This window comes from Oryzias latipes, chromosome 6 (genome assembly GCF_053564925.1).
Source record: "Oryzias latipes strain Hd-rR chromosome 6, Olatipes_Hd-rR_3.1".
Lineage (NCBI taxonomy): Eukaryota > Metazoa > Chordata > Actinopteri > Beloniformes > Adrianichthyidae > Oryzias > Oryzias latipes.
In genome coordinates this window covers 32300358-32323649 of record NC_136242.1, presented here as the reverse complement: position 1 = coordinate 32323649, position 23292 = coordinate 32300358, and the positions used below count along the sequence as shown (strand labels likewise).

Sequence of the window (23292 nt, the reverse complement as noted above, 5' to 3'; positions counted from 1 at the left end):
CTGGGTTGACTGTTTTATTTATTTTTAGTTATTTTTTTAAAGATGAATTGTGTCATGCGTCTCTAAACACCGGTTAAACACTCCTTAAAAGCATGCAGAAGCTGGCTCCAGTGTTTGGCTTCTCTTCTACCGTTCTTAAAGTTTCCAATTGTCTTTCTTGTGGTAGAATAAACTGCCTCTGAATGTTTTGGGAGTTTTCTCTCAAGGCTTTTAGTTATTCGCACATTGTTATTAGTCAAAGTCACTTTGCATTTAACATGGTGGGCTGGTGAAGTCCACCTAAGTTTGGTAGCCGTGTTATTCCACACAAACAGGTGTTGAATAGTTCATCTTTGCCATTTTATTGAAGGAACTCCGCTCGGCACCAAACTTGGTTGACTTGAGTTCCTGTTGGTAAGGTCTAAAGAACGTCAATTTGAATGGTGCTAAGCAGCTTTTTCTTCTTTCAGTGTTTGGGTGGGAGTTGTTCACAAATAGTAGTCCCACGTAAGTAGCATCTAAGATGAGATGAGATGAGTTTATTGATCCCCGGAGGGAAATTCAGTTGTCTCAGCAGTCAAAACAAGAAATATAGCAGTTAGAAAACACAAAGTAGCATGGAGTAAGAACAAGATTGTAATAATAGAAAGTGGAAGTAAAAGTACACGTCTGACTGCTGTTGGGACGAAGGACCTCCGGTATCGTTCCTTAAGCAATATGGCTGCTCAAAAAGTAAGGTCAGGTCAAAGGTGGGTGGTGAGAGCAGCAGTGGCGCCTAGACCAGGGCGGCAAGTGCAGAAGTGGCGCGCGAGTGCGCACAGCGAGGGCGGGTAGCTGTGGACCATACGACGCCGCTCACAGCTTATATTCTTTTATGATTAACATCGGCTAATACTATAAATAAATAAAACTATATTAAGCATTCAGACACTAAACGGATAATTGAAAAATTATTTCAACGAAAAGGTTTTAAAACATTTTTATTATTAATTTTTATTTCGGCAAATAAGACATAAATGATTTTTTTCCCCGTATTTTCACCACGTTCCTCAGGAAATCAGGTTGCTTAGCTGATGTATAATAAAAGAGCAGACCTATCTTCCCCTTTAAATCATAAAAAACAATCAGAACAGTTATAAAAAGTAAGTCAGAAGTTTGCTTGTTTGTTCAAACTTCCGTTTCATGAAATGACGGGGATCCTAGCATCACATGGTGAAAGGACAAAGCGGCTCCTAACGCACAGATGCACACAACAGTAAAGTGCAACATTTCTAATACTGCAAGGCACAAACTAGAATCTGCTTCCTGTTTCTAATATAAAAAATAGGAATTCAAGACATACAAAATTTCTCCGAAAAATAACATAACAAGTAAAACCTTGTCTAAATCCTCATGACATTTCAAAATAGGTTTTGTGGTACACATGTACAGGAAAATATGTACAAAAACCCTTTTACAAATACACACTGTATACTTGTTTGTTTAAATTATTGAATAAATAGGAAAACAGATTTAGAGATTTCACAATAAGTGCAACAGAACTGTATCTTACACATGATAGGTACATCACAACTTTGTTTTGTTGTTGTTAAAAAAAGATTTGGCTCAGCCTTTATTGCAATCAATGTTTTAAAAAAAAACCTTAAAGTTTGCTTGAACTGTCTGCCCAGTGGGAAAAAGATAGCAAAAGAGTTTAATAGCTTTTTAAAGCATGCACTTTTTAAAAATAACCATGTCATAAATTCTGTATGTGAGATCCTGACCTTGAGTTTCAATGCACAGCAAAGAGAAATACAGGAAATTGTTCATATGCTGCCAAAAATTTCAAAATTACAACAGATCATTAAGTTTACAACCGAACAGAAATTAGGAAACGGAACAAAATACCACGACACGACTACTCTATGTACTTACTAAACTTTTATGAATCTATGTTTACAATGATAAACTGATGATGATCCTCTTTTAAAATCATCCGTTCGGTTATTTTGAACAGTTTCCCCACCTGCTATCCTTCTTATCGTGACTTTTCTGTATTTCTCATCAGTGTCTAAGTTTAGCATATTTTTTTTACATCGTAAGACTCAAATTTAAGTCCCCATTTATCCTTTCTGACTCTCATCCTTCCATCTATCTCCCTGCAGATAAAAGAGCGGAGCGCTAAGACTTTGTGGGCTCTTCGCTGTCCTCCCTGTCCGTGTCGTCCTCTTGCTTGATGACGATGTGAACAGACCTTTCCCCGCTGCCTCCTGGTTCCTCCGAGTCTGTGGAGAACTTGCTGGCGCTTTCACACACCTCATCCTCTGCAGAAGCGCCGATGGGCCTGAGACGCTCCACGGAGGCCATCTTCGATTCACCTGTGGAACTGTCCCTCCTCAGGCTCTCCTTGCTGTTGCTTTCTGGGCTGACTTTCTCTGATGTGCGGGGAAATGGAAATGAGATTTGACGCTTTTTTTGTTGGTTTTTGTGCAGCTTTTCCTTCCAGCATCATTGGAAATGGCTTCTGCTTACCTGACTTGCTGTTGGCTTGTCTGTCGGCGCTGGTCGACGTGTCTGAGGTCTTCTTGACTGTAGTTTTCGCTCTGGATCTGACTCTATTAAAATTCCCTTCCAGGATCCATTGGTGCTGCAAACCCTCATCAGGAGTCATGCGCTTTGTTGGATCCCAACTGAAAAGTAAACACAAAGTTCATGCTAGGAAACATGTTTTAGAAGGAATTCAGGCATTAAGTATTTAACAGAAAACGCACGTGAGGCATCCTTTGATGAACTCCAAAAACAGAGGATCAGTCGTCTTCAGAGCAGCCGACAGCTCCTTGGAGTTGGGCCTTCGCTTCTTCCCTTTGCTGTTAGTGATGTTCCTCGGGTTTCCTTTAGAATCTGCACCCAACATGCATATGTGCAAAAGATACAAGGGAATTCATGCATCTTGCAATAAAAGACAGTATTACAGAGATTGAGGCCTCAACTGGATGACAGAAAAACTTCTCACCAAAGAACAACTTTCGTCTTGAAGCTGACTGAACAAAGTCATTTGGAGGCATTCCAAGAACCTGTGAAGAATAAAATTTACCTTTTTAAGTCTTCAAATACCTTTAACAATCTTTTACACCACTTTTTTTCCTCTTTACCTCCATTATGCAAGCTATCTGCTCCACCTCACTCTCTCCAGGGAAGAGAGGATAACCTGTGTGGAGCTCAGCTAGGATGCAGCCGAGACTCCACATGTCGATGGCCATGCTGTAAGGGTGACCCAGGATGACCTCCGGCGAACGATAGAAGCGACTCTGGATGTAGGTGTACACTGAAATCAGAAAGGTCAAGCCGTTGAGTGGCGCTCTATGGGCTGCAGGCGCCTATACACCAGCTCTCCCTCCAACCCCCCCAGCCAACTTTTTTCCAAAATTCTCTTGGTTTTATTTCCATAGCAACCGTTTTGTCTTTTGTTTACCCGGGGGTTACGAAGAGGTCTGCATAATCCTGAAAAGAATCGGCAAAAGTAAATTATTGGATTTCATATTGTATATTATATCGTTTCGTTCAGCTTGAGCCAGGGATTCACATAATGCATTTCGCAAGATTCTAGTAAAAAAAATATGGGATCGACAGGGGAACGGCCCTTTTGTGAGGTCACCACACTCACGCCATTCCATTTCTACACCTTATTCCAACAGTTTTCACAGAGATGGGTTTGAATACCTATGAGTTTAAATTTGTAGAAATTACTTGGTGTCTTTTTTTCTTTTTCAATTTAAAATGGTTGCCTCTTTCTGAGGCCAACTGGGGTGTCATAATTTTTTGGGGTGGATGGGGGTGTCCAGTGAAAAATGCCCAAAATTAATTTTCATTGGCTGCTAGGTGTGTGCACATTTTGGTGAGTTTTGAGTATGTGGCGCAGGTAAAATTGTCACTCAAAGGCGCAGAAAGGAAGAATTGCAAAAAACAATCTGGTGTTTCAGTCCCGGACTGCTGTGGGACGTCATTAGTATCACAAGACTTCAGATGCATGTCCATAGAGCTGGAGTCAGCTGCTCTTTTTATGGTTGCACAATAGTTTTATTTGACCTTACCTCTTTGCTGTTCATAGCAACTTGACCCAAAGTCGACCACCTTGATGTTCCCTGGCCCTCTCTGAGACAGAAGGATGTTCTCCTGAGGTGACAAAAGAAGCAAAGTTGAAAGATTTCACTGAGGCAGTGCAGCACTCTAAAAGTCCACCAGGTGGAGCTAAATTCAAATCATTGAATTGAATGATGGCGATTCAGAAAAAAAGGTGTCTAGTATTGATGACTTCTCCTCTATTTTGCCAGAAGGGCTCTGGGCAGAGCAGAGAATGTGGTCCGTACCGGCTTCAGGTCGCAGTGGATGATCTTTTCCTTGTGCAGCATCTGCAGGCACCTCAAAAGGGCGTGGGCGAAGCGGCGGATGAGGGCCAGGCTGAAGCCCTGGAAGTTGTTTTTTTTTATCAGCTCATACAAGTTCACCCTGTCAACGGGAACAAAGAATGCCTGTGATTATTTTGGACGCCGATCTAGTACTTGGGAGCTTAATTTACTCCATCTTCCCGGTTACAACGGTCTTAATTTTCCTGCCAGGCTTCTCAACAGCCATGATAAAACATCCACTGACTGGCGGCCTTGGCAGTTGGGATTGTGCTGACATTCACAGGCATGCAAATGCGCAGCGTGTATTATCCTGCTATTTCTTGCTTCCTCTGATGAGCATAAACGTCTTCTGCAGGGCTGGAACTTGATCTTTCACACCATGAAGCAAGATGAAGTAAGAGATAGGGTCGAGGTCTTAGCTCAAGGATTCAATAACCGTAATGTTAGACAAGGTGCCTGTCCAAGACGCCTGCTTAAAGGTCATTGAGGTGGAATGTTCCACAAAACTTTGTCCGGTTGACACGTATAAACCAATTAAGAGGTTCTTCCTAGACAAATGATGGCTGACTGTACCAAAAATCTAGCAAAAGTTAAGTAGTTTTAGTATATTTCGAGGAATAAACTCACTCTTATTAATCAATTGTTTTTGTTCATTTACTGACCCCAGGAGTTCAAAGGAGATGCAGAGATGATTTCTGAAGTAGAAGTACTCCTTCATGTGGATGACGTTGTGAAGATTGTCTTTGTCTTTCTTCTTGATCACCTCCAAGATCTTCAGTTCAACAAGAGCTTGGTGATGAAACCTGCATAGGTTAGAAAAACATTTCCGTTTGTTGATGCCCATTAGCTCCAAAACAGGAAGTGCTAATTGCATTTTTGAAGCAGTGCTAAAGCCCAGCGGCCCCTGCGTTTTAACTACTGCCCCTCGGGCTTCGGTGATCCTCCGTGCAGCAGCGACGGGGAAAAACAACACCGCGAGGCTCAAACTTCTATCGGGCTAAATCTGGTGTCAACAAATTGGCAGACTCTTAAGAGGTAAAGTGATCAGAGTGTCCGCATGCAGGGAAGAAAACCTGCAATCAGATCTCTGACAAAAGCCAACAATTTACCTCTTGTACCTGATAAAAAGCTTGTTTCCGTTTCGTAAAGTACAACATCCCCAAAATACATTTCCATTAAAAGATGGATGACGTAACCGTTTTTTTCAGGGAAATAAATGAACCGATCAAACTAAAACCGGATAAAAAGAAACATATGCGTCACCTTTTCTTATTGCGAATCATCTTGATGGCTACAAGTTCGTTGGTCTTGTGGTCCAAACATTTTAGGACCTGCCCAAAGGAACCCTTCCCGATGACTTCCAGAACCTCAAACCTGTAGGCAATGTGGTCATGCAGCACCTGGAGGACGACAGGAGGAACGCGGTCATCATCTGGACATGCTCCTGACAATTGTTCCTGGGTGTGGTTGTGTCTTTGTGTCGTCCTGGGATGGATCCAGAGTGTACCCCGCTTGCATTCTGCAGTGGCTGGGATAGGCTCCAGCAACTCCGACCCCCCCAAATGTTTGAAAAATGGACTTATGGTTCTGTGAATCAAATTAACTTGTAGACCATTTTTTCTCTATAGTAAAAAAACATTTGTTTTTAAACTAATAAACGGGATAAATAATTTTTTAAAAAGCTTCTAATCTTATATTAGATATTTAAATCAGGAACATACGCAGCATCCTCCACCGTTACCGTTTTCTGCCCTTGGCTTTGCTTTAAATTGGTGGACTTTTAATCCAACAGTTTATCGAAAGGCAGCTTCTAAGCATGAAAACGTTAATGCCGGGTATTTGCACCTTACCACTTTAATGCCTACTTTAGCTTTCTTTTTCGTTTTTAACAGCATCTGTTGTATCATGATTTCATTTCAACATGTTTTAGGACAGTGGTACTGGAAAAGTTATTTAAGTATTCCAAACCTATAAATGTAGGATTTGTGCTGCAGCGTCTGAAATATATTTTTAAAGCAAATTTATCAGATTACCTTAAAAATCTCCAGGTTACCCCGCAAAGCAACTATTAGGAAATGTGTTTCCATTTTGTTAAATGCTCATTTCATTTCTTTTTTTTTTTAAACCAAAAATATGTTTCTTATATTTAAATTTTAATATTTGTTAAAAATCTCAAGACGCGATTAGAATTATTTTAAAATTATGTAAACTATGCAAAAATAAAACTATATATAAATAAACTCAATAGAAGTGGGATTATATTCTTTTCACTTGCTCAAACTCACTTTCAAATGAATCAACCTTTACTTCACTAATATTGAAATCTAAATTGATGTTTACTATCTGTATGCATTTTAGCAAAAAAAGTCTGTGTAAAAAAACACTGTCAAGATGATGGCATCGGCTTAAATGTCTTATCAATATCTTACTTAAAAACGGAAATGTGTTTGATTTGTTTTGTAATTTTCTCATTGTAGAATTTGTTTATTTTTTTAGTGCTATAAATGCAAAAAAAAAAAACAATTGTTATGAATTCTTCTACTTCCTGCCTTTGTGAATGTTGTAAATGGTTTCTGAGGCGTTACCCTGATGTAGCTCCCGTGCTCGTCGTCGTATCCAGAATTGTGCGGCGCTCCCTGGGAACCCTCGATTTTCTGGGAGCCCAGACCCAGAAACCAGACCTCGGCGTAGGCATTGATCTCCTCCTGCTCGAACTCCGTCAGCCGCTCCTGGAAGTTGTTCAGAGCCTCTGCAACAGAAAGTCAGGAGGTGATGGACAGAATGAGTCAGTGCCATATTGATGGGATTCCTGCTGAGTGCAGAAGACTGAATCCTCTAATGCCAGTTTGAAAGCAGATGCAAACAGTTCTGAACTCTCGTTTCTGTGGTTCGGCTGGACAAACCTGAGGGTGACATGGGTAACCTTTGCCCCTCACAGGCTTTCTCCTTCTCCATCTTGTTGCTAAAAGTCTTGGCGTTGCGGGGGACTGGCACCCTGTCGATCGCCGCTCCGAGCCGCATGGCGAACTGCTGAGCGGGCTTCTGCCGCTCTTCCTGCTGAATGCAAACACATCAGCTGAGTGGAATTGCTAAGAGCAAAGAAAGTAATTACAGACGGGCTGTAATCCACTGCAAGGCTGCTCTCCGTGCTGACTGAGAGCCTCACCGAGTAGTTGTTCTGACCCCCTTTGTTGGCGATGTGGGGCAGGATGTTGTCGGACTGCTGATGCTGGTTTTTGGCATTGCTGACCATCACCTGGACCACAGGGGGCTCGAGTTGAGGCAGCGTGCCCCGATTAGAGCCAAACTTCTGCAAACGAGATGTTTCCCTTGAGTTTAAAGTACAACTAATAAAAAATGGATTACACTTTTAACTGTTTAACATTCAAGCAATGTATTTTTTATGGCTGCCAGGTTCAGTTTTACATGCATTATCTTGTATTCCCCATTTTTTTATTTTATTTTGTTGCCTCTATAGCGTCTCGGATAACCTGGACCTCCAGCAGGTAGCAGCTGGAATTACGGATCTGGGGGAGAGTAAAATGGGGACAAAGCCCTGACAGAGCCTGTCTGTGCTGGCATTGTGGGGGAGACGGACGGCTCAGCCTGGTTTTCTTTGCCTGCCACTCGTTCTGCTCTCGGAGCACGATTACACGTGTAGCAGCCCTGCGAGGCTGAAAGCTGGCAGTGACGGGCAAAATAAGATCCGCCAAGTTGTTGGTGGAAAACCGGATCTATGCTTGTGCGAGTCCTTCTGCTTCTGTTGTTAATCATTTACAGGACAAACCCTAGAACAAATAAATACACCTTTCGTGTGAATTATTGATTGAAAAGCTAATTCATGCAGTGAATAATTGGGATTTTTCAATGTACATGTGCAGGGCTGCTGCAGGATCTTCCAACCTAGTCATGACGCATAGAGATGCAGCTAAATATAGTCAGAAGCACCTGCCACAACAGGCAGGATGCAAACAGAGAAACAAGTCGGAAAATAACTGGTCTTAATAAAGAGCTTTTGAATCCATGTAAACTAATGAGTTTGTGTGCATATTATATATCTGCACCCACACACATCCATCTTTTTGGGCCAAAATAGATAAGAGAAACAGTGGAAAGGCACAAATTGAACATTTGCAAACGGCTAAAATATGATAATGACCCTGAAAATAATCCGTCATTTAAGGTTTTTCTAAGACTTCAGGCACATCTCATGACAAATATAGAAGAGGAGATGACGTTGCTTTGGTGAAGCAACGTATTGTATGTTTGGTTCTGCCGGGTTGAGGCTGACCTGTGAGCAGGGCTGAGCTGTTCCAAAGCGGCTGCCCTCTGCCGGGAGTCTGTGCGGGTGAGGAAAGGCCTCCGTTCGTGACGTCTGTGGGAGGAATGGGAGTGATTCACGAAAAAGCTCAACAGTTTTAGAATCTGCGTTTTTTCCCCCTCAACCGTCCATAAAAATAACACCCCTACGACAAATCTCTCACATTTCCTCCTTTAGAAACGTCGAGGAGAGATGATGATGCAGCTCAAGTCAGATTTAGGGATCTATTTAAAACAGAAGGCAGTGGATAAAAGGAGCTATGTTGCTTCTTTCTGCCTGGTTTCTCCAGCCTCTGACTATGTGAGTAGATTTGAAACTAGATGAGTAAAAATAATGCTTTGTGATCCCAAAATAGATCACTTCTGCAAAAACCCAGCAACAGAGGTCATCCTTCCTCCAGAACTTCTTATGTATCCTACGTACTTGTTCCTCATGTGTCAAGAGGCCAAAGATGACCTTCATGGCTTCCGTTCAGGAGGATTTTGAGGCTGAATGACCACATTTGGGATGATTATGGACAAATGGAACCAAGCCAGCTTACACGTGCGTTAATAATCAGCAGGTGAGCGTGCAGCTGGGATGGGTAGCCCCGTATGGGGTTTAGAAAAAAAAAAAGCTTGGGTTGTGCTAAACTCCCTTTACTCGCCCAGCAGAGGCAGCCGTGGGAGAGGCTGATCTGAGTATAAGTGGTTCGCTGCTCTCCCAGCTTCCTATCTTCCTATCTCCAAAGCATTACTCCAACCTGGAGTTCACATCTCCTCAGGGCTCATCTTGCATCTGAACTGGTTTCTTTGTGTTTCTTTTCAAACCCTGGATGCGACACTTCCATCCCATTAAAGTATATATTCCTCATTGAGTCAGTGAAACCACATGTAACCCGACAACAATCATGTAGTCGTGTTACATGTCAGGAGAACTGTTGTGTCAGCAGAAGCCATGTAGGTCAGGGTGACTCTTTTTTTCTTTCTTTTCTGTTTTCTGCTCTGATTAACAAAGGTTTTCAGTAAACGAACCACATAAAAGGCACGAATGTCCGTTGGCTTTCCAGTCATCAAACTGTGACAAGTTTTTATCTTCAAAAATCCAAGTTTGGACCATAAAATTCCCCACAAAGAGACATAATCTAATCGATCCACACTAAAAAAAAAAAAAAAAGCATGCGCATCTTTAATAAAAAATGAATATCTAATGGATCAAAAGTTCAAAAATGTAGTTTGAAAGCGAAGAAGAAAAGATCACATCCTCATGCTCGAAATTCCTGGTTGGATCTCAGATGATCCTTGCTAACGTGCGAGAGTGGCTTTTGCTCCTGTGGGGTCAGTTGGTCAGAAGGTCAAACCACAGCAGTCATGTTAAAAGTTGAGCAAACATCAACAAACTGTAAACGGTGTTGTCTGACCCTATCAATTCCGAGATTAATTTCCAATTTTCAAGCACCATTTCCCCGATTCTGCTGCACTTTCCAGATTTGGGTCCTTCTGCCATCAAGCTGAGTTACTCCACAGGTAATCACCGATTAATCCATGTGATCAACAACTGCATATTAATAAAAAAAGTCATTAAGATCCAAAAACAGCAGGAGTTAAATATATCAGTTTCCATGTAGGGAGTGAAAAATACACCAGAACGCATATAGACTTTCAGAATCTGTCAGCGAAACAAACTCGGAAGTAAGTGGGCAAAACAACGACTGAAATAGAAATGGATCAGATTTTTCAACATTACTCTACTTGTGTTCAGGAGATGGGTGTTGGTCCACCTTTGGAAGGTTTTAGGATGGGAGGAAATGAAAATAATTTCAAAATAAAAGCGTACATGGAATGGGCAACAACGAAGTTAATGAAAATCCTCTTTTAGTTTGTATTTAAAAAAAAATCTAAAATCCATTGCACAGAAAACATCAAAATTGCACCCTAAAGACAAACGGATTTTGGCGAAACGGAGCAGTAAAATTACCTTTAGATCCTGTGTTTGCTCACCTTGGTATTTATTTCTGGCAACATGCTCTGTTGTCGGTTTCTTTTAGCTATCCAGACTTGGCGAATTATTAAATCCAACTCATTTTAATCCAGATCTGCGGGTCCAGCCGCAAAACCAAAACGAAATTTCCTCGAGTCCGACTTCGAGAGGAACACTGAATAACAAGCGATGAGTAAAATCCCGATGACTGATGAGATCCCCCTCCCGAGGCAGCTGCCTGCACCCCCGGTTTTACGCACACGGTTTAGAGGCGCTGTCGTCAGAGGAGATTAGCGCGCCAGGCAAGCTGTTGAGGGTCCGTGCGCCTTGACGCGCCCCGCCAGGACCCAGAAGGAGCCACCACCTGTTCACGTTTCTGCCGCTGACAGCTGGGGATATCCCGATTTAGGTCCGATTATTGTCCGTTTGCTGGGTTATCCGCCCTCATGGCGATGCGCCTTCCAACTCCAACGTGACAAAGCGCGAGAAAAGACGGTGGCTTTGACACTGACGCGCGCCCTGACCACTCTGTGCACTGGAGCGAGGAGCGCGCGCGGGCAGACTGTTGCACCCCCCCCTGCTCTTATGAGAGCGTCTCATGTGTTCTGACCAACGGTGAACACCAACAACACAACACGAATCCTATTGTTAATAAACAATCAGGTCTACTAACATGAACCAACAGACTTCATTCTAGGAAACCAAAGAGTTTTGGGCCAAATAATGACCCGCAGCAAATAGTTTCTGGATGTTACAACACTAATAGTTTTGAGGCCTAAAACTAACTTTTGATTTCCTGGAACCAGAACCAACATTTGGTTCTGCCAATTCAAAAAGAAGCCAGTTTCTTTCCTGTGACTAATCTCGTGGAGGGAAAACAACTCAGTGGTGATTAGAAGTACAGGAGATGAATATAATATGACAGGGTTGTTATGTAATAGCATAACAACTTTGTGACCACCTTGGAAATAAGCCTCAGCTTTAGGGATGAGCCTCTTCAGAGGAAGCTTATTATTGCACCAGCAGCAGCAAGTAGTGTGTGAGAGTGCAACAACTTCCTACATGAAGTTCAGAAAAGAACCGCCGCCCAAAATAAAACACGTTTAGACATTCCAGCACAGCTGAGGAATAGAGAACTTATCCGGAGGGTTTTTATGTCTCTGCAGTTCATTTAAGACCGATTTAGAAAAGTGTAGGAGATGGAGCTCACCGTTGTCGCACAACTTTTTCTGTGTGATGTCATCAGCCTCTTATTGTGGAGGATTTTTTAGCCTCCTAAAGCTTTTTGAAGGTCTCCTAAATCGCTTTAACGAAGCTGAGGTCGGATTTTTAATAGTTGTTTTCCTTTGTTGTTATGGCATTCTCATGCCTTTTGTGCTAATTGTCATTTAAATTGTGTGTGTGTGTGTTAGGTAGTTTGTAGGCTGAGAACCACATTTTGCAACATCAGCAACTCAAACCCAAATCACCAAGACACCACCACCATGCTTCAGACTAAAAATGAGGCATTTTCCTCACATGTTGATATTGGTTTTCACCAAAGTTGGCAGTACAGGTACATCAACTGCTGACTTCTTTTTCTTAAACCAAAAAGCGTTTGTTCAGCAACCATGTAAAGCAGAGGTTGTTTGTCAGTTCTCCTGTTTGTACCAGTTTCAACATTAGTGTTTAGTTACATCACTATGAATAAACTTAGCTTTAAAGACCCACTCCAAACATTTTTGAGCTATTTTGAAGCGTTTCCATTGGCTTTTTAATTATTCTGCAGAGGGACAGTACTTCCATAGAAATTTGTAACCCCCCTTCTCCTCCCTGTAACTGAGAGCTCTCTGTTTACACACTCTCCTGCTAGCCTACAACCGCTCGAACCCACAACCTAACAACGAAGGTGCAACGAAAATAGCAAGTAATTTGAGTCATTCAGATGTACGGGTTTGATCCAGAATCCCGCTCAGACGAGAAAAACAAAGACGTTCGGGGATCTATGTAACCCTTGTGCTGTCCTAGGCACTTTAACGTTGGGACTTGGGTCATCTAGACCCACTAGACAGTGCGCTGAACCTTTTTTCTTCAATGATTTGTGATCTTCACTGGTGTCCATGGATTAAATGAAATCTTTCCGCCTTTATCCACCTTTGTCATGGTAGGGAGAACACCTCAATGGAAGGGGGGGGGGGGTCATCTAAGATAGCACAAGGGTTAAGTAGATGCATCAGAATGGAGTGAGGCGGGAAGCTTGCAGCCTGGCTAGCATATTTTCTATGTTGCGATTTATTATTTATTTATTTAATTATTTTTTTTAAATGGCATTTTTCTGCTCCTGATTTACAATTTAAATAAATAAATATTCTGAAATGCAATTTTAGGCTCATTTTATTTACATATGTCCTCTATCATCTGAAAAATGCCACAAGAACATGTTAAACACACCAAAATATCATCTGAGAGGATCTTTCCCATCATCAAAAAGAAATCTAAGGACTGAATGACCTTTAGGTGAGACGGTTTGACATTCGCTGCAGGAAACTATGAACTTTTCTGAGTGTCTTTCACAGATTTGTACTCTGGAACGACAAACCTCTCTTCTTTGGAAAGGCCACTGAAGCCTTTGCCAGATCGCTCAGCAGCAACAGATGTTTTTTTCTAAGATCACTTCTGATGACTTTTCCTGATATGTCACCTCAGCAGTGGATGATGCAGAACACAAAACGAACAAAAGATTTCCTTTTACAAAAGCAATTGCTTATTCTGGTGATTTAAATAATGATGAGACAAAAGCTTGAAAACATAGATGCATTTAAGCTCAAATGTTTTTTTAAGCTGCTAGAATAAGGTACATTTAAGGGTTCTTCAACTTCTACTTCAAGTAAACCGGGCGGATAAGACACAAACTCTTTATCTTGTGGCATCAGTGCTGCAGGAAGAGAGAAGGAACAGCCCTCCAGCAAATAGAAGCAGCTTAGTCGAGCAGAAACTGGAAACTGTGTTGCTTGGTTGTCCATAGGTAACTGTTAAACTGCACAGTTCACCTGGGGAGTCACCATGTTGAGTGTATTTTGTCACTCAGGTGACACCTATAGCTCACCTTAACAACCAGACACCAGCATAGCACAACACTGTGTGTGGCTAAAAACAACAGCAAAGGAGCTGACCCGATGGTGAACTTGAAAATGTTGAAAGAGTGACATCTGAATAAACGTACCTCAGGCTGGACCCTCCTGCTCCTTCTCCAGCAGCAGCCCCGGAGGAGGCTAAACCCACAGCAGGTTGAGGAGGTCCCGTCTTCCCACATAGCACATCTCCCCCATGCTGTCGCACCCGCAGCCCACTTTTACCTTCAGACGCTTCCTCCAGGCAGTTAAGGAAGAAGAGGATTCCAGGTAGTTTTGACCTTCAAGACGAAACATCCCTCTCTGATTCCCTCTCCATTTTTAGGTCTCCATCATCTTCTTGTTAATCCAAATTTGCTCCTATTGCAGAACTTTTTCTGCAGGTCCTTCACAGTCTTCTGCTGCGCTCTGGACTTCTCTGCATCACATCTTTATTTCAGCTGACGTCCTGAAGCCTCTCTGCTCTTCCCTGACAGTTTCCTCACATTTCTCTGCTCCAGAACGCCGGTGACAGACAGAAGGAGGATGCTGTTGCTATAATCACTGAGGAAAGAGCACTCTGTGGGTTCCGCTGCCAGTGACGCTCAGGTGGGACTCATCTGTGGACCCACCCTGAGCTGGAGGAAAGCAGCAGGGGGCCTGGCACTTGGTTCCCCGTCAAAGATGCTTCTGTGTTGGGGGTTTGGGTAGACAGACACACACGACCAGGGACAGGTGCTGTAGATAAACATCCCATCACACTCCCAGGTGGTGCTCCTCACAGGGCTGAGGAAGTCAGACGAGCAGGAGGCGCAGCACTAATGGGCCTCCCATGTGGCTCCTGCAGACGCCTGCGACTTTTCTCCGGCTTCGCGCTCGCCTCTGTATCCTGGAGACAAAGCCGGTGGGATGTCGTCCCACCTCCCCACCCAGCCCTTCCATCTCTTTTGCTGCTTTGCACAGCCACAGCCCGCTGAGGGATGCTGCGGTCTTGCTGACAAATAGATGCCCCCCCCCTGACTTTCCCCTTTCTGCAAACAGCAGCAGAAAAAAGTTGATTTGAAAGCAGGAATAAAAGCAGAGGAGGGTTTTTTTTTTACTGCAGAGTACAACACTAAAACTACTATTTGTTAAATTTTCTTTAGGATGACCAAACTATTCCTAAATGCCACTTGTCTATTTAACCTGTGGTTATCAGATGGGTTACAGAGCAGCCTTTAATCTGACATGATGTTTTCATACCAACAGACACTCCAGAAATAAATGCGCGGATCTTTTCTCGCATACGTTCCAGCTTCTCACTAAAAATATGAGCAGTAAATCAACATGTTGCGGTGACAGGAGAAATCTCGCTATTCTTGTATCGTGAAGCAGCAGGGTGTACTGTATTTCATTACTGCCACGTCAGCCAGTTTGGACGTGTGGATGTACAGTAGCTGCTGCATCTCTTCCCGTTGGGTCTTGATTTTGAAGTCATCAATAAATCAGCCTCGCTTTAAGTGCTAACAGTCACTCAACCTGCTGATGCCTCCCACAGGTGCAACTGCCCTGAACCATAAGGCCAGATTTGGCTCCACTGCCCAGCAGGTGGTTTGGACGCACTGCAGCCGGACAGATGATCCTTTTCTGAGACACCGTGTTGGCTCTGGCAGGTGTCACATAAGGTAAGATGAAGCGAGTCGGACGGTCATCCAGCACAGACAATGTGGGCAGCCTGACCTGGCTGGCCATCGGCAGATCGCGGCATCTGCAGGTTTAGCAACACAGCAGGTCTCTCTGTGACAACATGTCAGATGTAGGTCAGGTTCGCAGGTTGACACGCACGTACACTTAAACACACACAGCGGGCAGACAGCGATTAAACCGTGACTCCCACGTTAAATGTTAATGGGGCTGGAAATAAATTTAAATGAAGTGCATGTTGACAAAGTGCTTGCTGTAATGATTTCTTAGCAGTCTATAAAAGAGAACCTCGGATGATTGTCCTCTCTGAGGCTTAAAAAGTTCCTTTCCCCAAAGCAAAACGGAAACATTTCTGGCGGATTATGCATTCTTCTTTTTGCAGGACTGACCTCCTTCTGTTTCAGAACAGCTGGGTAATGTTTGGGAAAATCTCTGCACATGTGCTGGTGGGTGTCTCAGGCAAAAATAAAAAAAGGAAGCCATCCTCTGGCCATGACTAAATCTTATTTGTGGAGATTTTCTCCCCAACGGAGTGGGGAGAGCAAGAAAACAAATCAACTCCTCAAACAAGAATACTGCTGCAGCCAGTAGGATTATAAGCATCATGTTTTTTTTTTTACAAAAACGTTTCAATGAGTCTGCAAAACACCGTCCAGAGGCGGATTAGATGTTTACAGATCATCTCTGACTGAATAAACAGAATTAAATGTTTGCTCTTTCTCAAGGTTTTTTGCTGTTTTTCTGCTGCAGACAGAGATGGTGACAAAGTTCATCTCAATCAATCTCAGTGTCCTGGTTTCACTGAAGAGTGGACCGCAGAAATAAAAGTGTCAGAAAAAAAATGAATGAAGGCATGAATTATGACATTAATCTAAAGCGCACAACGTAAAGTTTCATTTTAATGCGGAAAATTGCCAACTCCAATCATTTTTTGATCTGTCATAAAAGCGTTCCCAGTAGCCTTTTAAATATAATTATGCTGTTTATTTATCAAAATCAGAAAAAACCTGTCGTTTTCTAGGACATAGTTTCTGCAGAGCGGCAGGAGTTTATTAGAAATTCACCTCTGGAAGTAAGCCTCCGCTGATATCCATCATCCCTGTGATTACATTCTTTCTCGCTAGCTAAGGACAAGCAACAGTAGAGCTATCCAGCTGGACAGTTCTGAGCCAGATGCCATCTCAATTGATGTATGTATTTGTCTGTGAGTGGATGCATCAGAATGGAGCAGAGCAGGGAGACTTGGGCCCGCCCATCTCTGTTGCTTTCTTCAATCTGCTCCTTATTCTTAATAAAGAAACACTCGAAAATACAGTTTCAATCCTAAATTCTTGTATATATTTCCTCAATCATGAGAAAAATGCTACAAGAACATGTTAAAAACACCAAAAACAAATTTTCAAAAAAGATCTTCAAAGCTTTCATACAATGAGGAACTTTTTTTTTGTAAACTCACAGCCTCTTTTATTGTGAAACTTAATGCATTTTACTTAAAATATGTTTTCAGCTTTAAACAAATGAATTTGTCAGAAAACCCCAAAAAAATGAATGCAGAAAATACGTTTTCGCTTATTTTTTAGATAATCTTATTTATGTATTTGTCCCACACATGTACTATATTTATAACGTTAAAAATACTTTTTTTTTTCTTAAGCTTTAATTCTTTGATATAAAGTCATTATTCCACATCAAGTTACATTTATTCTATTTCACAAAAAACCTCTTAATCCTAATTTTTACAATATGTTGTATATGTCTGGCATTTAGTGCAGTTGTAGTTAAACCAAACCAAACTATGATACTTCCACCAAATTAATAGTTTAAATGGTTCAGATACAGTTTATTGAGCAAAGTTTATCTCTAATAAAAAAGGTGTTTTTTCTTTCTTTCTGTGCGTTTGGAAATATTTACAGTTTAAATTTAAAAACTATTACTCAGGAATTTAGCTGCTTAAAAGTCATCCTGGACATAATGGACATCATTTACTTTGCTGTCCACATTGAACAACTGCAAAAAAAGAGAAATAAATGTGTATTATCATGTTAATATTACTGCTAATGTGTGCATAAATTTAAGAATGGATTTAAAATGTGTGGCTGATGGAATTAGATCAGAATTAACAACAAAAATACTTTTTTAAAGGTTCTTTTTTTCATTCTAAAGAGGATTTCTAAATGATATAAAAGCTTCAAAGTACCACAGCACACATGGGGTGAGATGCTCTTAATCTGAATGATAAATACAGCAACAAGTGGAACATTTTAAGGATATTATACATTGTGAAGAACAAAGATCAAGATCCCTCTCACCAGACAGTGAGCTTTATTTTTATGCTCCACAGCGTTTTCAGTCTTACCTCATCCATCCTCCTTTCATCTAAGATCTTCTGCTTTCCTGTGTTGGAGTGAGGCTGGACCCACGGCCCCATGTCTCCTCCTTCCCTCCACACAGTAGCTCTGATCAGATGAAGTTGGAGACCAGCCTGTGAGACAGCTGGGGCAGGTGTGGAAAGTAAATTCCCCCACTGCTGTGCATATCAGCACAGTGTTAACCCCAATGCCCCGCTTTCTGCCCTGCCAGGTTTAAGAACCTGAGGATGCAGGTGACGTGCATGCATCACCGGGCCTGTGCATGTAATGATGGCTTAACATGTCTAGCACCTTCGGTGCAACACACTTTATCTTCAAATGGCGTTTATATTGCATGCCGTCTCCTAAAAATATCCCAGCAACAGGGTGTAAGTCGCCACATTTCATTTTCCATTTTTACCTCTCCCAGAATTCCCTCCCTTGCTCAGCTTTCCTCTCTAATTGCCAGAACTGAATGTCATGGTTGCATCAGTTCAGGGATTTTCCCTCATGCTTCTCAAGCATCTGTGCTGCCACGCTGATGGACAAAGACGAGTCCATCTCCTCTTAGAGAGAAAAGGTGACACTCTCATGTCGCCTTTTCAAAGCAAGCTTTTGTCGTCTTGGCTACAGAAAACCCCATTTAATCAAATAACACGTGAGGCAGGTGTGGATTATGAGATTTGCACGTCTGAACGCCAAAAATAAGAGACCAGACTGTTCCAGCTTGGAGAGTGCAGCTAAAAAAATGAGATCTGTCCAGCTTTATCCTACCAGGTACAAGACATCTATTAGATAATTAACAGACATCCACTGTAGATATCTGCTGGATGTTTCAGACAAATCTCTTTCAATACTCTGTTAAAGGTCTACCAATATTGTTTTGAACGATATCCGCTTACAGAGGCCTCCTACACATCTACGCATAGCCGTCTAATCTTTGGATATTTTTAGATCCTATGAGGGTACTTTATTTAAAAATAATACCAGACGTGAGAGAAATACTGCAGTTTTACACCTATCCATCTTCAGAAGCTGCTAAATCCATTTCGGGGTGGACTGTTTATGAAAACTGGAGCGAGTGAGTCTGACGTCCCCCATAGAAAATGTTTTACTTCGAAAGAAAGTCGATTCAGTCCGTCCGTCCCCCCCCCCCTGATATGGCCATGGAGCAAGAAATCATCAGTAAACGATGATCGGTCCAAGTCGGTCTGAGTCATCGTTTCTATGGTAACCACGCTGGCCAATCAGGAGTGAGCTTGTTGACAGGCCACACCTCTACCACCTGAAAGCGAGCTACACGAAATCTATCAATCGAATCTTTGAACATTCGATGTGAGACCAGTTCACCTGTGAAGCATGTTTTTGGATCACCGTTACAATGTAAAGCAATGTTTAGTATGATTGTTTTAGATCGATAGATAAAAACCAAATGACTCATAAAATATAAAATTATGTAATTTTTAACGCACATCTGCAAATGCCCCTTTTAGTGTCAGTCTAATAATTGGTTTAATGCTACAAAGCATTCAACCTATTGCATTCAACCTATTGCATCAGTTCAGGAACCTATTCTTTTCCTGCTTCTCTCTTTATTATAGTATTTTCCACCATCTCTTGATGCTTAACTCCTACAATTTATCAGCTATTTGAACAATTTAACTATTCAAATGTTCAGCTCCTTCAGCTTTTTCCAGCGTTGACTTTTGGTCCTTCAAATCCTTGAACTTTTCAAGATATTCCAGAATACATGGGGGAATCCTTGAAAACCTTTGTTTTTTTTATGTGGTGCAGATGTTCGCTGGTTTGATACCCGGCACTGGCATTTTTCACAAAAACATCTTTTTTGTTATTGTGCTGTTTTCACTTTATTTATGGTCAACTTTGATAATTTCTGGGGGTTTTGCCAATTATTACCCTTTAAGTTTCATTTTCATTCTGGAAAAGCAGCTCCTTCTCAGTATCTTCTTCACACTAGTCCAAACACCTGGAGGTTTGGTTTTCTGTCCCTCATAAATCCAAACGCTCACTACTTATTCGACTATTGACATGATGGTGTTTTTCAGCATCATGTACCTCATGGTTCCTCACCACACCGCACATCCACAGGTCCAGAAGCTTCCAAATTTTTTCAATTCAGAACAGAACCTTTGAGGAACTCTGTGTTTTTCATGTCAACTTGGACACTTCTTATGCTTTTTGCATCCCCGTCCTTCACCCTCTTCACAGCTGCGAGCCGTTTCAGTGGACCTCTATGACCCGGAGGGGGATTGAGCAGGTACAGATAGAGAGCTGCTGACCTGTGCGCGTCCTGCAATGGGCGTGGATTCCCTCCTCATTTAGTACTCTCTCTCCAATGAAAATGACGTTTTGGGTGTTTTTAACATGTATTTCACTAAGGACATTTAATAAGAAAATTTAGTTTAAAATTGCATTTCAGAATATTTCTTTTTCATATCAAAAAGATCGCATTTGTGAGGTAAAAAATACGCTGGACGGGCCACAAGCTCCCTGCTCTGCCACGTTTTGATGCACCTGCAGACAAATAGATCCACGAACCGCTTTGTTTATCTCGTCTGACTGGAATCTCGATCAAACCTGTACGGTTGGATTGCTGTGAAGCCATTTTTTTTGCACTACTAATGTTAGGTTTGGGGGACTGTAAGCTAGCGGGAGAGCACATAAACGGAGAGCCCTCAGTTATGGATGACGGGTAGGGGGGCGGGGTTGCTCCACCAAAAGATGATCTTTAAGGACAAAAGTGTGACTAAAGCAGAGACCTATCAGAACCAATACTCCAGTAAAAAACAAAGAAGAAAACTTTTTACTGGAAAAAAAGACTTAGTTTTGCAGTAATAACATAAATAAGTTTTTGAAAATGTCCCATTTGTCTGTTTAAATGATTTGATCATCAGAATTAAATGAAACTGGCTTTGAAAACTTAAATGACTAAAAATGTGCAACTGAATCATTAATCCTGTTTGAATCCTTTTCTTCACTCTAAAACAAACATTTTATTTTATTCCAGATTCTGTTCAGGTTGCTTAACTTTATCAAAAGGTTGTGCAACAAAATATTAACTTATGGGAACCATCATTTTTGTCCAGCCCTATTCACTAGTTTTTTTTTAAATAATTCTGTTAATAAACAACTCAAAAGTAATGGCTGATTTTGATTATTTAAGTAAGGGTTAATGGCCGACGAAGTGTGCGGTTACTACTTTTTAACGCACGCCGTGGAAAGGACGGTTGCTTCCGCGAAGTGCGTTAAAAAGTAGTAACCGCACACTTCGAAGGCCATTAACCCGCTTATACCATGGTCACTTACAAAAGCAATACATAATAACCAGGTTTTAGTCCTTAATTCTTGTTTTTTTTTTCGATTTGGATCACTTTTCTCATAAACAGCGTACTATATGTTACGTGCGCCGCATCACGTAACATATAGTCCGCGTCGCGCAGCACCACCGCTGCAGTCAAGATTCGGCGATATATATATGCTGATCGTCCCGATGGGTTGAATAAAGCATCAATTCAGAGGGAAAGTTAATCGCTTACCGCTTGTTTTTGCCCAGATGATGAAGCAAAAGGTTGTTTTACAGAAGCCGGCGCAGTGATACAAATCATTTAAGCTAGCCGACCGGAACTTCTTTTTTCATCGTGCGGTTATCAGGTTTTAACATACCCAGCAGCCAATCAGAATCGAGTATTCAACCGGACCATGGTATAATTTTCAATAAACTTTTATTTGTTACTTTTGAACGTTTCAAGTCATTTCAGTGAGCATTGTGGACTTTCTTTCTTTAACTGAGGGGGTACCAACAATTTTGTCCACCACTGTAACTTAGCTGAACTACTTTGCAATGAACCCTTTTTTTGTGTGACAAAATGAATTCAAACTCAGCAGAACATTAGCATTTCTTATGGGATTTGAAAATATAGATGAGCCTCGCTCATCAATATTTCATCTTAATTACAAAGATCATAAAAGTGAAACCCCACAGTAAATATTTGAATCGAATCTTGCTCCTTGGGAAGGAAAAGCTGTTGCATTAACATTTTTAAACCTTAATGTTTTTCTCATAAACTGAACTCGTTTGACACGACTTTAGTCTCTACTTGTTAAAAAAAAACAGGTTGTTTTAACACTTATGAGGGAATTAATGAGTCAACCTCCTCTTATATAATGGAGCTTTAGCTAAGACCAGATTGCGCAACAATACTCCTGAGCCTATGGAGACGGAATGAGAGGCTCGACGGGGGAGGACGCTGGCGGTCCCCGAGCTGCATGATTCACTGTTAAAGAAAAAGCGACACTTGGCGGAACCAATCCATGCACTCATTAACCAAACTCCCTGGGGGGGCTGTTTCTACCCAGCATTCCTTGTAGTCCAGGGGACGTTTCTCAGACCGAGTGTCTGCCGTCACCTGTCTTCAGCTCCCTCCCTTCCCCTGCGGTCTGACCAGCACCGGCCTCGGCTGCGCGAACCGGACCCTGTCCAAGGCTTTCATGATCCTGTGAGGACCGTGTGAATAAATCATCCGTGGTGCTGAAGGTGCTGCCATGCCTGGGACTATTTCGGAGCCACATTGAGGCTCGGACGTTGACAGGCGCTGGCCATGTGACCGCTGCTGCTGCAAGCCTGCCGGCGGCACACATCACACAGCTGTGCTGAGTCAACAATAAAAGCGTGACAGCACATACATGTCCTCATACAGAGACAAATATGTATGTTGGTTCTAACATATCTCTTGCAAACCCACTGATGAGCAGAGTTTGGCCAGAGCCCTGAGCTCTCTGACAACTGATATGCAGCAGAAGGGAGCTCTTCCTCTGAATGACCCGCTTTAATTCAGTGGGTCAGGTGTCAAGTGGGGACAAAGCTGTGATGAGAAACCCAATCAGGCCCGGGCTCATCAGAATTAAAGGGTGACACACTCCACAGTGGGCGGCCCAAATGCATGGCTCTGCCCTGACAACCAATAATCCTCCACAGGTCTGCATCTAACGCCAGAAGAATCTTCCTCTGCTGTTGTTCAGGTCACAATTTAGAAGTTTTTGAAAATATGCTTTCTCTTGTAATTGTTTGTAGAAAATTATGAATAATTTATTTAGCCTTTTCTGCTGTGAACAGAGACAGACCTTAACTCATTTATTGTTGAGTTTTTGGAAGTTTTTTTGCTGCTTCTCCTGTAAACCTGCATTATTTATCATAAGAACAAATTAAGATTTTTGGTATTGAAAAACTGAATTTAGTACTGTCACATTAACAATTTTTAATTAGACATTTTAAATGTAGAACAATTAAATAAATATTATTTCTATAATAAAAATATATATAAAAACAATTTTTGGTTTATAAACAAAAGAAAATAATAGAAGGAACTTAAGTATGTATTTGTTTCCCTCTTTGTAAGCAAATTTTTCTGCTGTTGTCCACAGTTTTTCATGTTTAGTCTTTCAGATTAATGTAAATAACAAGAAAACTATTTCAAATAAGGTTTGACTACTATTAAAACTCAAAGACT

General features: G+C 41.7%; 2 protein-coding genes across 16 annotated transcripts in view; one reads left to right on the top strand and one right to left on the bottom strand.

Moving 5' to 3' along the window:
* LOC105354276 (uncharacterized) overlaps positions 1–23292 on the top strand; it is a 40658-nt gene that overhangs the window by 2402 nt on the left and 14964 nt on the right. For 2 of the 4 annotated variants that reach the window (XR_013656487.1, XR_908935.4), the window contains exon 3: positions 2124–3069. Coding sequence is in view for 2 of the 4 variants with exons in the window: in XM_078949051.1 (XP_078805177.1) it covers positions 15271–15397 (127 nt within the window). In the remaining 2 variants the exon portion in view is untranslated. Of the gene's footprint in view, positions 1–2123; positions 3070–15270; positions 15398–23292 lie in introns of those variants that run through there. The other 2 variants (XM_078949051.1, XM_078949052.1) reach the window with 1 other exon arrangement.
* dyrk4 (dual-specificity tyrosine-(Y)-phosphorylation regulated kinase 4) lies at positions 943–21415 on the bottom strand. 12 transcript variants are annotated; one of them, XM_020704263.3, is made up of 15 exons: positions 21322–21407; positions 17773–17909; positions 8656–8739; positions 7531–7674; positions 7268–7418; positions 6950–7113; positions 5628–5764; positions 5027–5167; positions 4326–4464; positions 4050–4131; positions 3111–3283; positions 2972–3032; positions 2730–2859; positions 2491–2648; positions 943–2393 (listed from the first exon to the last, which is right to left on the bottom strand). In XM_020704263.3, exons 2-15 carry the CDS (start codon positions 17842–17844, stop codon positions 2140–2142), a joined length of 1890 nt encoding a protein of 629 aa, XP_020559922.1. In that variant the 5' UTR covers positions 17845–17909; positions 21322–21407; the 3' UTR covers positions 943–2139. The 12 variants fall into 12 exon arrangements, with proteins under 12 accessions (XP_020559922.1, XP_078805168.1, XP_020559924.2 ...); XM_078949042.1 differs by having other exon boundaries at positions 7268–7421; positions 21322–21405; XM_020704265.2 differs by lacking the exon at positions 17773–17909 and having other exon boundaries at positions 7268–7421; positions 21322–21415.

Coding starts and splice junctions, on each gene's coding strand:
- dyrk4 (XM_078949040.1), bottom strand. CDS start 13,936: ATGTGGGAAGACGGGACCTCCTCAACCTGCTGTGGGTTTAGCCTCCTC. Junction 7,675..8,655: donor CAGCTCAGCCCTGCTCACAG/GTCAGCCTCAAC, acceptor TCTCGTTTGCAG/AAGTTTGGCTCTAATCGGGG. Junction 4,132..4,325: donor TCCACTGCGACCTGAAGCCG/GTACGGACCACA, acceptor TTGTCACCTCAG/GAGAACATCCTTCTGTCTCA.